Source organism: Lepidochelys kempii, chromosome 3, assembly GCF_965140285.1.
Source record: "Lepidochelys kempii isolate rLepKem1 chromosome 3, rLepKem1.hap1, whole genome shotgun sequence".
Classification (NCBI taxonomy): Eukaryota; Metazoa; Chordata; order Testudines; family Cheloniidae; genus Lepidochelys; species Lepidochelys kempii.
Genome location: NC_136382.1, coordinates 146,983,883 through 147,001,412, shown reverse-complemented (window position 1 = coordinate 147,001,412; position 17,530 = coordinate 146,983,883). Strand labels below are relative to the sequence as shown.

General features: G+C 42.6%; 1 protein-coding gene across 6 annotated transcripts in view; it reads left to right on the top strand.

Moving 5' to 3' along the window:
* Positions 1-17,530, top strand: part of RMDN2 (regulator of microtubule dynamics 2) — a 74,001-nt gene that overhangs the window by 17,003 nt on the left and 39,468 nt on the right. For all 6 annotated transcript variants that reach the window (XR_012158182.2, XR_012158181.2, XM_073338402.1 and 3 more), the window contains exon 6: positions 16,789-16,864. Coding sequence is in view for 4 of the 6 variants with exons in the window: in XM_073338402.1 (XP_073194503.1) it covers positions 16,789-16,864 (76 nt within the window). In the remaining 2 variants the exon portion in view is untranslated. The remainder of the gene's footprint in view (positions 1-16,788; positions 16,865-17,530) is intronic.

Here is a 17,530-nt window from a genome sequence, read left to right as displayed (position 1 = left end):
CATGTCTACACTTGCACTTACGTCGGCAAAATTTTTGTTGCCTGAGCGATAGAAATTTTGCCAGCGTAAGCGCTCGTGTGCACAGCGTTATGTTGGCGGAAGATGCTCTCCCACTGACATAGCTACCGGTGCTCATTGAGCTGGTTTTATTATGTTGATGGGAGAGGTCTCTCGTGGCTACACAAGTGCTGCTGTAAGTGGAGACATGGCCTTAGTTCGTACAGTTCTTTCTCTTTCTTGATTACACAGACACTTGTAATCTAATAATTTGGGGAGAAATGAACTTTAATTAGACAACTCTGAAATTGTATATCAAATTGTTATTCCTTCCTTTTGTGGGAGAAAATTTGTTTTATAAATTGGCACTAATGTTTCCCTGGATTTTATTCTGTTTGTCTATTGGGAACATAAAATATATGTCTCAGAGGATTAGGATAATAGGCTTCTTTGAAAGCTTTTCTTAGGAGCTTATCTCTAATAATTAGGAGCTCTAATTAGAACATAAATTTCTATATGTACAAGTGAAGGAAGTTCAGCAACTGTGAAGTATAATTGATTGAGGGGAAATTGCTAATTCTGCCCTTCTTTTACCACCCATACAGATTTTTTTTAGATTTATTTGACCTGGTAACCATATTTTATATGTTATATGTCAACTTGGTGACTTCATTTAGTCTGTTCAGAGAAGTCCTATGATCTGAGAACAAGTGATGGGCTTTCTGGGCAAAGACAAATATGCCGTTCAACAAAAAAATACCTTCATGTCTACCTATCTCTATACTTAAAAGTTTTTTAGCATAACGTGTTGGTTAGGAGTATGAAAAAAATCACACGCACTCCTACTAGCATAGCTGTGCTGGCAAAAGCCCTATTGTATACACAGTAATATCAGCAAAAAAGTCCTATTGCCAGTATATCTTTTTTAGTTTGCGGAACTGGTATAAGTTATTTATTTGGGCAGAAGCACTCTTTTGCTGGTATAAGTAATGTCTTCATTAGGAGGGTTTGCTGATATAGCTAAGGTCGTTTTTTAAGTACTTTCCACATCTGCCTCCAAAAAATGCCTGGAATTGGGCCCACTGCCTGTCTGTGTTTAGTTGTGTGATCTGTCAGTGCAGAAGATAATCTTTTTGCCAAAAAGATATCAGTACCAGAGGTAATCAGTGTTTTTACCAGCAGCGTGCCAGGTACTCAATATTCATCTTCAAATTAAATTTAATCAGTGGGATAAATATAAAAAGTACTGACCAAAACGTCTTTTATCAATCAGTCAGCCTTGGCAATTGATTTTTTTTTCAGCTGCTAATAATCTCAAAATTAATAGATGCATCCAGACTTCAGCTGTTGAGTGGTCATACTTTATTTTATGGTTCCTGGATATATCATGAAGCCCTTAGATTGTTTGTTTGATTAGAGATATTTTAAACTGTTACTTCCAAGAAAACTGTTGACAATGAAAATCAGCTGTAATTTTCATGTCTAATCAGTCCAGTAGCCTGTGAAGAGGGATTAGAACGATAGTAAGATTTTAGCGAAGGATATAAATGTGCACTCAAATGTTTGAACACCTTGCAGCATTTTAACTTGTGCAACTTGTTGCAAGTTCCATGGGAGTGGAATGCAAAAATTGGCGTTTCAGTTAACCAGCTTTTTAAAAAAAAAAAAAAAAAAGCAAACCCAGCAACCTCAAACAGAATCTTGTTTGTGATTGTTTTATGACCAAATTCATGGTCCATTTTGGTCAATTTCATGGCGGGGGTATAAAATTAGTCAGCTTCATGTTCTCAGATGTTTAGATCTGAAATTTCACTGGGTTGTAACTGTGGGGGTCCTGACCCAAAAGGCAGTCAGGGTTGTGGGGGGGTTGCAAGGCTATTGTAACAGGGTCATGGAATTGCCACTCTTACTTCTGCCTTGCTGCTGGCAGGGGTGCTGTCTTCAGAGCTGGGCAGTTATAGACGAAGGCTGCTGGCCAGACGCCCAGCTTGAAAGCCAGCACCACTGCCAGCAGCAGCTCAGAAGTCATGGTCGGAGGTATGTGGGGTTGATTACCGTATGGTTTTCCTGGCAGTCTACCGCCCAAGTGTGGGGCTGACAGCCGGAGCCGCAGCTTCCCTGTGCAGATGGGTGGGGGTGACAGCTAGAGCCGCTGAGTTTCCTGCAGCCGGGGGAGGTTCCCAGAGGTAGGTCTGCCCCGTCTTGAGAGTGGCACCTGCGGGGGAAGAGCAAGTCCCGTCCCTCCCCGTACCCGGCCGGGAGTAGAAACTGGAGCCCTGCACAGGGTAGGGGCTCCTAGCTGGGCACCAGATTTCACAGGGGAGAACAGATTTCATGGACTGTGATGCGTTTTTCACGACCATGAATTTGGTAGGGCCCTATTTATGTCAGATGTTTTCAACCTTTTTTCATTTGCGTACTCCTAAAAAATTCTGAAAGGAGATGAGGACTACTTTGGAAATCTTAGACATAGTTTGCGGACCCTAGTTTGAAAAACACTGTTCTATTACCTTAATAAATACTAGGAGCTCTTAGAATATAACAGGTACATTTTTTATTTCAGCTACAGCATTATTTACGAAAACATCCATTCTGCTGTTTTTTCTAAGCCACTTTTCTAGAACAATTGATAAAACTAAATAAATGTTTTTCTGTGAGTAGCAAAATCTTTCACACTTTTTTCTCTTTACGCTTTTCATATGCCACTGCTCAATCCACCGTACCCACTTTTTGGAAGAGGAAGGTTGGTTACAAGCTCTGCAAAGAGCAGAAAGATTTCTAAATATTATCTCTTTTGACTGACATTTGTTTACACAGAACATTTTCTATACTTTACAGGGCCGATGTATATGTTAGCCACAAAACTAACTGCGGCAGTAAGTTAATTATTTCTATGCGTTTGTAGGATGTTGCTGATTACAGAACGTCTGAGAGCGCGCGCACACACTATTTAATACAAATGACTTTTCAAAGTGAAATCTGCACACAGTACAACCACACCCACCAGTCTTCTTCCCCATGTATGTTAAGCAAAAGCTCAGGGTCTGTCAGATCAGCAGGGGAAGTGAATTCTATAGTTGACCATGCTGAGCCAGCTGGGGCGGGATATTCTGGTATGATGGTGACTATTGACTGTCGTTGGCGGCTCCCTGCATAGTGTGCTGGTTTTGTGGATTGCATTCTCAGGCATCTGTCTCTCCCCATGTATTGTATAGGGAGCTTAGGCTTTTAACTCAGGCTTTGTGGGTCCCATTATTGTTCCAGGGATTTTCTAGGCACGTAAAAGTTAGGTGTTGCAACACGCAGTTACACCTCGGTCCTTTGGTGGATCTGGGCCTCTGAGGCTAACACTGCCAACTAGGAAGTCATTTGTATGCTCTACTACAGAGGTGGGCAAACTATGGCCTGTGGGCCATATCCGGCCCGCGGGACTGTCCTGCCCGGCCCCTGAGTTCCCGGCCGGGGAGGCTTCCCCTCTCCTGCAGTGATGCCGCCGTGCAGGCAGTGCTCTGGCCTGCTGCTCCTACTGGGCAGTGCAGGGAGCGCAGCTGGCTTCGGCCGGGCGGCACGCTCCTGCTGCTCTGAGCAGCATGGTAAGGGGACAGGAGGTCCTGGGGGGGGGGCAGTCAGGGAGCAGAGGGCGGTTGAATGGGGTGGAGGTTCTGTGGGGCAGTCAGGGGATGGGGAACAGGGAGGGTTGGGAGTGGGAGTCCCAGGGGGCCTGTCAGGAGGGGGTATGGATAGGGTTTGGGGCAGTCAGGGGACAGGGAGCGGAGGGGGGTGGATAGGGGGTGTGAGTCCCAGGGGGCCTGTCAGGGTGGGGGTGTGGATAGGAGTCAGGGGGGCAGTCAGAGAACAGGGAGCGGGGGGGTTGGATAAGGGAGTGAGATCTCGGGGGGCAGTTAGGGGTGGGGGGGTCCCAGAAGAGGGCAGTCAGGGGATGAGGAGCAGAGGGCGGTTGGTTAGAGGGTGGGAGTCCCAGGGGGGCTGTCAGGGGGTGGGGGTGTGGATAGGGGACAGGGAGCAGGGGGTGTTGGAGAGGGGGTGGGATTCCAGGGGGCGGTTAGGGGCAGATTTCCGGGGAGGGGGGCGGTCAGGGGACAAGGAGCAGGGAGGGTTAGATGGGTCGGGGGTTCTGAGGGGGGCAGTCAGGGAGCGGCAAGTGGGAGGGGGCGGATAGGGGGTGGGGGCCAGGCTGTTTGAGGAGGCACAGCCTTCCCTACTCGGCCCTCGGTACAGTTTTGCAACCCCGATGTGACCGTCGGGCCAAAAAGTTTGCCCACCCCTGCTCTACTAGCTTAAACTTCAGTGTGACATTAAGGGTAGTTGTTCTGTGTTATGTTTATTTTGTAAAGAGCAAAAGTCCAATGTAGAGTACATTGTAATTTCCGGACTGGCTTATTGCAAAGTCATGGAGATGTCTGGCTATGTAAATGTGTAAATGCCCAGCCAGAAGGTGCTTTCGGCTTCCTATCACCCCTGAGAATCCAAAAATAGTCAGGTATCTGAATGCACTCTCAAACTGTGAATTTCCTGAACTAAAGGGGAACAGCTCCCTCAGGAGTAGGGACATGCATTATAACCATTCCCATTATAATTTGGGAATCTTACTCATCATTTTGACTTTACCAGGATTAAGCTTCACCCAACTCACAGCTGGTGTTATGCTCCCAGTTCTAGCAGAAATTACTACTGCATGTGCATGAAACCAAGTCTGTAAATGCCTTAACTTGGTGGTTATACATCTGTGCACATGTGTGACTAACAAAAGCATCTAGTCCTCAGGGCTAGGCAACTTGGACATTTCAAATTTTAAAGTATTTGAGTTGTGTGAGGACAGGAGAGGGCTAGGGAAGGGAGCTATTTATATGGGGGGAAAATCTTTTATTTAACCCTCATCTAATACAGGGCTGAAGGGATTTTACAGAAAGTTCCCAGCAAAATAGAGAATGCTGACAGGCCCCCACAATAGAAGAAATGTTCTAGATAATGTCCGGGTTTGAAGGGGGAATGGCTGTAAAATGTTTCCCTAGGGAAACAAAATTCATCAAGTGTGACAGACCCAGACCAGTGGGGTACAGGAGTCTGATAGAAGGCAAATATACTGGCCAAAGGATGAATAGTTTTCTGTTCCCTGAGTGACCAGAGCAGGGGCTGACCTAGAGCAATAAGGAACCTGCTAGAACCAATGGACAGGCAAGCTAATTAAGACACCTGGAGCCAATTAAGAACATACAAGAATCAATTATGGCAGGCAGACGAATCAGGACACCTGGTTTAAAAAGGACCTCCCATCAGTTAGTGGGGGGTGTGCAAGGAGCAGGGAGTGAGAAGGTGTGCTGCTGGAGGACTGAGGAGTACAAGCGTGATCAGGCTTCAGGAGGAAGATACTGCAGTGAGGATAAAGAAGGTGCTGGGGGGAGGCCATGGGGAAGTAGCCCAGGGAGCTTTAGCTGTCTCCCAGCTGATACAGGAGACGTAGAGAGCTGCTATCCACAGCGCCCTGGGCTGGAACCCAGTGTAGTGGGTGGGCTCAGGTTCCCCTCATTCCCGCAACTCCTGATTGGACACAGGAAGAGCTGGTCTGTGAGCAACACCAGAAGGGAGGGTCTAATTTGGAAAGGGTTCTGGCCTGTCCCTGACCCACTAGGTGGGACAACAGAGACTGCGGAGATTGTTCTCTGTTTTCCCCCATTCTGGCCAGTGATGAGGTCAGCTGAGTGAACTGCAGGTTTAAGCCTCTAGCAGAAGCGGCCAAACTGAGGGCTGCTGTGAACCTCTGAGATGAGCAAATCCACCAAAAAGTGCAGGACCTGCCAAGGCAGAGGAGGAACTTTGTCACACAAGACAGAAATATGTGTGAGGATAATAATTTACAGCTAAGGAAACTTTCAAACTTGGAAGTAATATTTTTACACACTTTTATAGCTAAGGTTCATAACACTTTTCTCCTTGAATTACACATATATTTTTATATTATAGCTGAGCCAGATAGCGCCACTGTGCCTAAGGTGAGCAGCTGTTTCCATTATAAATTCTTCATTTTTTAAAGGATTGACACTTCGGTCAGAAAACTTGCCCTCAGCTGAAACTTGGCATAACGATGTCTCAGGTTGGGGAAAGATTTTTTCCCATGTTTGATTTATGAGGAGACACAAATAACGTGTGTGTGTGTATGGATCTATGCTTTTTTATGTTTTTTAATTATGTTTAGTGTCGACACATTGTATACACTAATCACTTATTATTTTGACAGAAGTAATGTAAAACTTCAAATATATAGGCCCAGATGCAGAAGAGATGTTTCAGGAGCTGCAAATTGCTGGTTGGTAAATGGGCCTAAGGGAGACCTTATATAATTTACTCTATATTTCTAGCCTCTAAGCGGGTAAATTATGCACATTTAGACAACTGGTAGAGAGCTACAGCAGTAAGATTACTTAATTGCTGAAGCTAGTGATTAGAGTTGATTTAAAATTTTCTGCAGGAAAAAAATTACAGGCTATTTATTTATTTATTTTGCAGAAAACAGAAATATTTTTATTCGAAAATGCTAGTGTAGAGTCTCCTGGGAGTTGTAATTCAGGTGGCTCATGCTCCCAGACTCCTTTATAATATGGGCTCCCTGGTCAGATTACATCTTCCATGATTAAGGCTGTGAGTCTGTCGTGGAAGTCATGGATTCTGTGACTTCTGCAGCAGCTGGTGCTGGCTCAGGGGCTGCCCAAGGCATGCAGCCCCTGGGTCAGCAGTTTGGGTATGTGGGAGGGGGCTAGGGGCATGGGGTGCTGGGGGGTTCTTAACTCAGGGTGGGGGACTCCCGGGCTCCCACTGGCATGGCCCTGCAGCTCCTATGCGGCAGCGGGGAGGGGGCTCTACGCTGCATGCTGCCTGCCCCTGCAGGCCCCGCCCCCATAGCTCCCGTTGGCTGTGGTTCCCAGCCAATGGGAACTGTGGCAGCCGGCACTTGTGGTGGGAGTAGCAGAGCCCCTGCCCTGGTCCCTCCGCCGCCTAGGATTGCAGGAATGTGGAGGCGGGTAGGAAGCCCCCCCCTCACCCCCAAACATCCCCTAGTCATGGGGCTATTTTTAGTAAAAGTCATGGGCAGGTCACAGGCCCATGAATTTTTGTTTACGGCCCATGACCTGCCCATGACTTTTACTAAAAATACCTGTGACTAAAACATAGCCTTGATAAACCGTGGTCTCCTTCTTGGTGAAGGGGAACGGTGAATCATGGGAGATAGAACCCAGCTTATAGAGAGGTATGAGGCACCTTCTGCAGCAAGGTCCTTTGATTAGTGACACTCTGGTGGAAATTCTGCAGCAATTCACTGCAGGTGAATGGGACATAGTTTGGGATTGTGGCATAAACACACCAGTTGGATGTTTCTGTTAAAATAGTCAGTAAAGGAAATAACGACAATTAAATTATGATAGGTTTCAGAATGAACACCCAGTTGAGGTTAACAGAGCTATTCACACCTCTGAGAGCTATTGTTTCACACAGTGCAGATTCATGAAGATATGACTGTTGATTTATGCTCTGTTTATATTTTCAGAGTTATATCTGCAGCCATACGAGATAAGAACAAATATTTTAAAAATTAAAGTTTAGTTTCTAGGGGACAGTTCTGCTACAAATTCCATGGCCACAGAAATGCAGAAGGCCCATAATATTCTGTTAATGTTGTTTTGGGTACAACAAATTAATCTGCATTGAATACTAGTCTAAAATGTGTGCCTTTGGATTCCTCTTTGTGTATTGCTGTGTCCTTTACAATGTTTTACTATATGGAAAATTCTCAAATTTAGTTTGCATTCGTGTGGGTATTTTTTTAAATCTGTTGGTTTTTTCCCAGTGTGTTTGCTTGTGTTAGCTGCACGTGTCATGTGCACCTGACATTTCCATGGAGCTCAGCTTTATTACTTTTATGAGATCTTACAACAAAAACTACTGTCCCTGCCAGCCTGGATTAACCAATGTGTACTCTTGGAACTTGCACAGGGCCCCTATCTCACGGGGACCATCCGATGACCAGGGGTAGGATGGGGGAACCCTGAGCAGCACTGCATTTCAATGCCACTTGCTCAAATTTGGCCTGGCTGCCCGCCACCCATGCAGAACAAGCAGAACTGGGCGACCAGGACCAGGAGAAGCTGCCCTAGCCCAGGATGGCACTGATGAATGGCCAGCAAGGTTGCGGGGATGGTGGGTGAGTTGATGGTGGGCTATGGGTTTAGTGAAGTGAGCAGTTGGGGATGTTGATGGTGGCAGGGTTGGAGACTTGGATGTTGGGAGCTGTGCCCGGTGGGGCTGAGGTGCTGAGGGCTGTGTGAACAGGATGTATGTCTGGGTTGCTGGAATGTGTGGGAGGGCTGTCAGGTTAAGTGGAGGCTTGTTAGAGAATATGTGGAGTAGGAGGGGCACTCGGGGGTCTGTGGGGAGAGTGGGGAATTGGTAGTATGTGTGTGGGGTGGGGCATGTAGGAGGTGGGGGTGCTTTGCTGTCTATTTTATGAAAGGTTCAGAGCAGGCAATTTCCACAGTGCACAAGGCCCAAAAATTCTTTCTTCCAGGCCTGGTTCCTGCCAGAGTCTACAGTGTAGGCTCTGTTGCATTGCAAGTAAGGAAAAACTCAGGACTTCGCTTTGCATCTTGGCGGGCTTGCAGATTCCTAACCCCAACCCCACACTTTCACCAACATAAGTAAATGAGCATCCCACTGATGCTTTCCGTGTGCCCTGAGACTAATCAGATGCATTTTTATAACTAAAACACTCTATAAATAGTGGTAAGAAAAGCTATAACTTCAGGTACAAACCCATGATATCTGTAGTGTAAAATCACAGAGCTGAGAGCAACTCTATAAGGCTTTAACATCTCATTCAAAGCCAGACTTAGAAAGGAAGCCTAGGAGGCTAGTTGCACTACCACAGAAGCAATCCGTGTGTGTCTGAGGCTGTGTAAGCAGCACATACAGCCGCGAGAGGGGGGGAGAGTGTGCTGCTCTTCTGGCTGATACAGGGAACTCTGCAGACGGACTCGGGGGGGAGGGGGGAAAAAGGTCCAGTGGTGGGATGATAATTGTGAGACAGGACCTCTGAGAGGAGCAGTGAAAGGGAAAAGGGAGGGGATGAATGAGGCTCCCATGGCCGGGGGGGTGGGGGAGGGGGAAGGAGAATTAGGATCAGCATTGATAACTGTGTGAAAATGAACCCTTCTTTTCCTGGGCTTTGCATGTATTTGAACATTACCCTTCAAATAAAAAGGATGGAATGGATGGAAAATTGCCTGGCATTCACAAATGGCGCTAACCCTTTCCCCGTTTTCCAAATTATAGAGCTTTGATTACAGTATATCTAGCGAGCCCACGCCTATGGAAATGAGAATGTTTAAAACCTTCCTAGGAGACCTCAAAGCTCTTCCCCTGTGGGGGAATAGTGGGTGGGTTTCCAGTCTAGGGTCCATCTGGGAGGAAAGGGAAGGAGAGCAGGAACTGGGGTGGACTGAGGGAGGTGGGGGTAGGTCAGGAGCAGGTCTAGAGGGTTGCATATCATTTCCCTGGCTCTGAACTCATGGAACTTATCTGGAAAAAGTAACAGCCTTTGCTGTGGATCCACCTCCTGGGGACCCATGCAGGAGGCTATGTTGCCAGAGACCACCCCTGGCTGCTAGCACCCACCCATTTAGAGATGCCAATACAGAAGGTGAAAGTCATGAATTTAGGAGTGTCTCAATCTGATGCATGCATTACATGTCCTAGGCATGAGGCACTCTTTCGGAATGGACCTTTTAAAGTCGGACGCACTGCAGTATGAACAAGGAGACCACCAGGGTCCAGAGTAATAACGGGATATGAGACTTCTGTAGTGATGACTCTGCCTTTCCATCAGCCCTCAGGGATCTTTAGGCAAACCCCAGCCTCTTCTCTCTCCTCCCCCTTCCATCAATGGCATGGGGTGGAGTAATCGCTGTGAAAGTATCCTCACAGAGATTTCCACTGAAAATATGCCCTCCCTCTGCTTTTCATGCTTGTGCAGAGATGATCTGTATCATTAATGTTTAGCAGATCATTAGAGTTTGCCTCTGTAGGAAAAATTAACAATAAAGATTCTGGAAATTCTTGGATTTTATCTTCTGAATGGAATGCCAAACTCACAAAACCCTTTTGGCTTTGTTCACGAGATCACATCATAAATCTCATGGATGTGCAGCAAGCAGTCACATGTCAAATGTTACTTCCCCTGAGTGAATGGGGCAGAGGGATGGTGGTATTAGCTATATGTACCGATGAAGCAGCAATATGCTTCAAGCATTCCTAGCAAGGCTAGCAGCAGAATTGCTACTAATTATTGTTGAATTGCATTTTCAAAATTAATCATACCATGCAAAATAACTCTTGAGTCATTTAATCAACATGACTATATTTAGAGATACTTCACACAGAACTATTACAGGACATTTTCTGAACAGTACGCCTCAACTTGTTTATAAAAGTGTGATGACGCAAGATCCATTTATTACCGAGAAGGATGGGTTTATAGAAGTTAGAAGAGGGTCCCAGGACTGACTACGTGCTAAGATCTTGGTCTCCCTGTAGAGTTTTTCATATTTGACACACTGTTGTAATACACATGAAGACAAAACTCAGATTTGTCTTGTAGGTTTTAATAGTTTGTATTACTAAAGCAGACTAGTTGGAGCTATTTCATTTACAACTTCAGAAACAACCTATACATTCTTCTTCAGCTGTGCTGATTTGGATGGCCTCCTAAGTCACTTAGATGCTTTGGCAAATATTTTAAACTACATCTTGTTTTATTACTGCAGGAGAATAACTTAGGCCACTAGCATATCTGCTGAGAATCATGTTTCTTCTGTCAAGATTTAGGGGATAGACTAGGTAGAACAAATGTTCATCCATAAATTTCCTTGTTTTTAAGACAGATATAAATCCTAGAACCATCTACATTTTCTGTTAACATTTGGGCTGTTTATGAACATGCAAGGTAAAATGGGCTGAATGAACTTGCTGTACTTCTGACTGTAACAGGTATGCCCTAATATGTCTTAGTTTTGACTGAATGCCAATAGACCACCTGGAGCACCATCAGAGGAAAGGTTAATTCATTGTATGCTGATCTTCAAGGAGCTTCATGTAGGCAGACCCATCCACCTGCATAGAGCTTCATTTCAACAGGTCTCCATGTGGGCACTGGGATCCATCCAGCCAAAGCTCATTTCAAGATCAGATCCTTGGTGACTGCTGAAAGCTAGCTGATTTTTATTGTGTGTGTTTGTGCAAAAACAAAAAAACAAAAACGTTAACTGCAGGAGAATAATTCTTTTTTTTCTTCCAGAAATCTAGACATTTTATCTTCATTTCCATTTTTCTTGGTTTGTCTGTTTCTGTTTGCTTTTTTTCAGTGTCTCTCATACAGTGATTGTACTAAAGCATATTTCCAAGTTCATAATTTGATTTAACTTTAACAAACAATGTTTGCTCATACAAAAGTAATTATAACTGTATCCATTATGTTTGTTTAATGAGCATGTTTGAATGTATGGGTATTTGATATTAGTTAAGTACCAACATTAACTCAAAAAGAAAAGGAGTACTTGTGGCACCTTAGAGACTAACAAATTTATTTGAGCAAAAGCTTTCGTGAGTTACAGCTCACTTCATGGGATGCATCAGATGACTGAATGCATCTGATGAAGTGAGCTGTAGCTCATGAAAGCTTTTGCTCAAATAAATTTGTTAGTCTCTAAGGTGCCTCAAGTACTTCTTTTCTTTTTGCAAATACAGACTAACACAGCCGCTACTCTGAAACCTAACATTAACTCAGTCGTGGTGTCACTGTTGTAGGTCCCTAGTCTTTAAAGATTTGCTCTTTATTTTTCCAGACCTAGATGTTATAAAGTTTTATTCTTTTTATACAGTATTTGAACATTTTATTTTTCACAAATTTTATAATACCGTAGTGGAATTACATTGTCATACCAAGAATTACTAAATACTCCCCGCTTTAAAGGTGTCTGCTGGTTCCTAATTGAACCACTAGGTGGGGCAAGTGACTGTGGAGTGGTATACTCTTAAGAGGGAAGTTCCCTAGCAGTGCGCAGCTCTGAACCCTGAACATGCAGATAAATGATGAATTTGGATAAAAGGAGGTTAATATTTCAATATGTGTAATAAAAGCAATGTTCCAGTTTTATTTCTTTTGCTAGCTTTGCTAATAAATATGCCAGAAGTCCGTACAGGGATCTTTATGCAGCGAAGACTCTTTCATCTCGCTGTTGATTGTTTAATTCCCCTTGATTTATTTTCTCTAGTGAAACATTTTACCAGGTGTGAAAGTATTATTTGTCATAAAGTAACATCCAAAATGTTGGGCAGGACAATGATTAGCACATGTTTTGTTAGTCCCATGCTCTGGTTTAGTGTTAAGGTGCTCCTGTAACTAGCCACAGGTGTCCAGATTGGTTAATCCATTTAACAGATTATCAATTTACAAATAAGGATAAAATTTCACCTTCCCCACCCTCTTTTTTTTGTACTCAAATGCATCCACACCTGGAAATCTGAAAAGTTATGAATTCTGTCTTTAACCAACCACTATCCACAAATGATTGTCCAACGTGCTTTGCAATTTTAACACTACATAATTAAGTAATTTGTACACACAAGTTGCCAGCATTACTGTTTGTTCAGATAGAAAAGTGTAAAGTAGAACAATGAAGCAAGTATGTGAGAGATTTCCTTATTTTTAGAAAAGGGAATGTATTTAAAATTGATATTTTGGCTTGTTTGTTTTTCATTTTGTGTGTATTTTGTTGGGATCTCTTCATATTAGAGATAATCGCTATAAATAAAAGTACTGCTCTGAAGTGGTTTAAGCTAGGGCCCTTTTTCCCTTGTCACGCACAGACAGGAAAATACTGCAAGATGCGGGATTAACTTGTTCGCTTTTCATTGTTTTCTTTTCCAGCAGCAATCCGTTTAGCTATGGTATGCTGAGTTTATCTGATTAGCACCTAATGAGTAAAGGGGGTAGGAGACATGTTGCCTAGATTTGAGTAATTTATGCCAAATAACATTTTTAGTACCTTTCCCCTCTCTCTAAATACCTGAACTTTCTTGACCTTCCTAGTTTCGTTCTTCCTCACCAGCTCTTTCCCATATGAAATCATGCTGTTTAAGTTGACTCCGTACCAGCGTGATTAGCCAGATTCTGCTCAGTGTACATCTTGCTCAACAATGTTTGACAATCTGTCTGAGAGTCCCATGAATTCAACAACTGTTGTTATGCCCACTTTAATGCCCTACCAGGAAACATTGGCAGTATCAGAAATCAACAGTTCATAACATGATTACTTTTATCATTGATTTTTATAGTAAAAGCATTGGATTTATTTATAAGCAGTAAAATGATATTTTAGTACTTGTGTCAACAATTCCAGTATATACATTTAAAAAGGATTCACTAGTAGTTCGAACTGTTAAATTTTGTAAAGAAGCCAATAAAGCTGAGATTTAATAATGCTTAAAATAAATGAATACTAACATAGACTGTTCTTCTTTTACTGTCATTTACTTGCTAAGTTTTTTGCATAATTCTCACTTTAACTCGATACTTCAGCTTATTTTTTCTCTTTTAGATTACTCTTTATTTTGATTTGATAATGCATTGTGAAATCTTAAATGTCTTAGCCGAACTCTACAAGATTTAAGAAACCATATTTATGAGTTTATGCTGCTTTAATACTTCTATACAGTGGTGTAAAGTGGCCTTAGGGCAAATTAAAATCAGGCCTAGGGGGGTCTGTTTTCCCCTCTGTATGCATGCATGATTCCATTATAATTGAAGTAATATGTGCACATCAGTAAGCATGCATAAGCTCCTGGAGTTTCAAGAAGATGAGAATATTGTTCAGATAATACAAACCTAGAGAGGGAGTCCATTTAAAATTATTTCTAAAACAGCATATTTTCCCCAATTGTAACTGTTTTTGAGGGACCCTAAATTTCCTTTTGAAATGCTAATGTCTCCATACCTAGTAATTTTATTATAATTTGAAAAGTCTTGTAATTATAGACAGTTTGGAATGAAGGCCTTGATCCTCCAAGCACTTAATGTACATGCTTAACTTTATGCCCGTGAGTCATCCCATAGAAATCGATGTATATAAAAGATAAACATTCCAGAATTGGGGCCTAAACAAATAGCTCAACTGGGACCTCATGGCTGCCCTATTAAAATGCTGCTTGCCTCCAACAATTGATCATGGGCTCATATAGAAACAGGGAGGAGGAAAAAAACCAAGATATAATAGGGTGTTTTTTTTTAAAAAAAAAATAGGCGTGAATTTTCTCTGTGAAATTATTATTTTTAAATAATTAAGGTAACAGGTCCTAAGATGCACTGAGAGGGGAGGAATGTGATAGAAGTCAGTAGGTGACTAGGCTTGGAATCATGGAAAGAGCAGCATTGTGTGGTTTGCTGTAACAGAACACACATTTTAGGAAATTTAAAAAATAACTGGACAAAGAATATTAGAAATGCCAGAACAACTAACGAACATGGAGGAATGGGTAAAAGGGAGATGAGACATTCTGAAAAGTGACTAAGATATTTGAAGAACTTCTAAAAAGCTAGGCAGCAGCAAAGAGTGAAAACATTGCTTAACTCAGTTACAGCAGAAAAAGCCATAAATAAAATACATAAGATTTGAAGTGTCTGTTTATATTCTGATTGTTCACTCGTGAACAAAGAGCCCCACCTTTAGCTGAGAATACTCTGGTTATAGCCAGTGCTACATCATTGAGTACAGTGTAATCTATTTATATACATTTCCATAACAGAATCTACCTCAAGAGAAAGTTAAGGTAGCATTCACAAGTCAAGAAATGGGAGTTAAGATTGTGCACACTCTTAACACTCTTCTCCCTTGTACATAAGAACGGCCATACTGGGTCAGACCAATGGTCCATCTAGCCCAGTATCGTGTCTTCTGACAGTGGCCCATGCCAGGTGCTTCAGAGGGAATGAACAGAACAGGCAATCATTGAGTGATCCATCTCTTGTCATCCACTCACAGTTTCTGGCATACAGAGGCTAGGGACACTCAGAGCATGGTGTTGCATCCCTGACTGTCCTGGCTAATAGCCATTGATGGACCTTCCTTCATGAATATGCAGTCTGGTACAGTCTTTAATTACATGATCACATACAGTTTCTCAAATACAATGTCATAGACTAGTCTCTGTGTAGCTGCATCTTCTACTTCTGTGTGCTTTCCTGCATATGACAGACAAACAGAATCTGCAAAAGTTATTTATACAGAAGATGTACGTACAAGATCTTCTGTGAGTTCTGCATGCCATGAACGATCAGTTTTATCCTTTGCTTTCGCTCATATTTCTAACATCCCTATCAAACCTCTCCTGCACCATGTAACTGATGTGACAATCATTGCATTCTTGTAATAATTAATAAATGATTTCTGTGAACCTTGCTAGCCTATAAATACATGAATGATGCAACCATGTGATTTGAGAGCCAATCTTGTACTCTTTCAGTCATAGCTGCCAATTGCTGCAGTTACATTCCTATCAAATGTCTGTGGTCCTGCTGGCCTTTTTCGCCTCTCAGGTATATTATCAGTAGCAGCTTGATGTGAGGATACGTGTTTGCAGATGGGGATGGTGTTAATATCTCATGGTCAATTCGTGCAGTTAAAATAATTGCAACTCATGCTGGCTGCCCACCTTGCCCTAAGTCCATGCCCCTGAACACACCTTGGAATTATCACAAGCTCAGTATTTCCATGCTATCTATTAGGTGAGTATTTGTCTTTGCTTGTGGACATCGTGGGTTTCCTTCCTGGGCGCTGTCCGGGGCCTGTCTTGTCACCCCCACTGGCATTCTTGACATATCACTGACACAACATAGTGTTCAGCTAATCTACTTGGTGCTGCTTAGTTGTGGTACTGTGTGTACTGATTGCTCCACCATTGAGGTGAAATGATTTGCTCCAGCAGATTCACTGCTGGCTCCAGGTTCTGAAAGACAGGATATGATAATGCTGTTTTCTATGTATAGCGAGCTGGGCTCCTTTTTCAAGCTCGACAACCTCATCTGTGGCAACTTTCACCCTTCTCTGTATGCCAGGATATATGTGTGCTGCTTATGTAATCCATATTAAGAGAGTGTGGATCTTTCTCCACCTCTCATGGCTGGTCCACATAAGGTTAATTAGTTTGGGTTCTAGCTGTCAGCTATAATAAAGGGTAAAAATGTTCAGAAGTGCCTAATTCCAATTGGGAGGGTGGGGGGGAAGTGATCTAGGCACTCAGGAGAAAGTCAATGGATTTAGGCTCCTAAGTGCCTAGGTCACTTTTGTAATTGGCACTTTGGTGCCTGAGTCACTTGGTACTTTTAAAAATGTTATCCTTAGTCCTTTGACTTAAGTAGTGGAAACTCATACTTTCAGTTCTGAAGGAGGGTCCCTGGTTCAAACCCCATTGATGGACTATATCAGTTATACTTTCTCAGTGTCTGGCAACTTTTTTGCTGCCAGTTTATCATGTTTTTCTATTTTCCAAATATGCACAACTCGCATTAAATTTTGGGCCAGCCATACATTGCTAGACTATTCCTGAAGATTTACTGAAGTAATTATGGAAATATTTTATAATTTGGTTTAAAGGGGTTTGACTAAAATGATCATAAATGTGTGAACTTTATTTTTGCTGCTTTGTTTCCCCCTTTCTTCCCCACTCCAGGTTTGCAATTATGTGTGGCTATATGTCTGAGTTTGACAGTATACAAAACAAAATCAAGAATGGCTGTCTCTTTAAGGTATGTTTTTTGGTAGTTTCATTAGCAACTCTTCTTAATTTACTTTCCCCGATAGTATAAAAGAGAGGTTTTTCCAGCAAACTAACTTAGCCTCAGGGTATGTTGCAATGCCAGTGTTATGGTTAAGAAATTATTTGTATGTGCTCCTACCACATATTGTCCATTAGCTTTCAAACTACAAAGATTTAAATATGACTTCATATGTCAATGCCAAGATTTTTTTGCTTTATTCCTTGTCCTAAGTAAAGTGGGGAAAAGTGATTCTGCTGTTGTAATTAAAGAAAAAAAAATAGAAAATTGAAACAAGTTTAACACTAAATGCTGCAGTTTCCTACAGTGATTGGTGTTGCTTCATGTCACCCTGGGGAAGTGATAATTTTGTTTAATGTTTTCCATTTGCAGATACATGTATATTTCACATTCAGAAATTTGGGCCATGTCACTTAGCATTATAACATGGGGGAAGGTCTTGCTGGGGGCTTTGTCCATATCCTCCTTTTCTAGCTTTACATCTTTCCCAGGGATTCTCATACACACACATGGCTTCAATTATCATCTTTACATGGGTGACTCATAAATCTGCCTTTTTCTCCTGACTCATCTCTGCTCCCCCAAGCCTGTATTTCAACCTCTTTCCAGCATCTCCTCTACAGCAGCAGATTACAC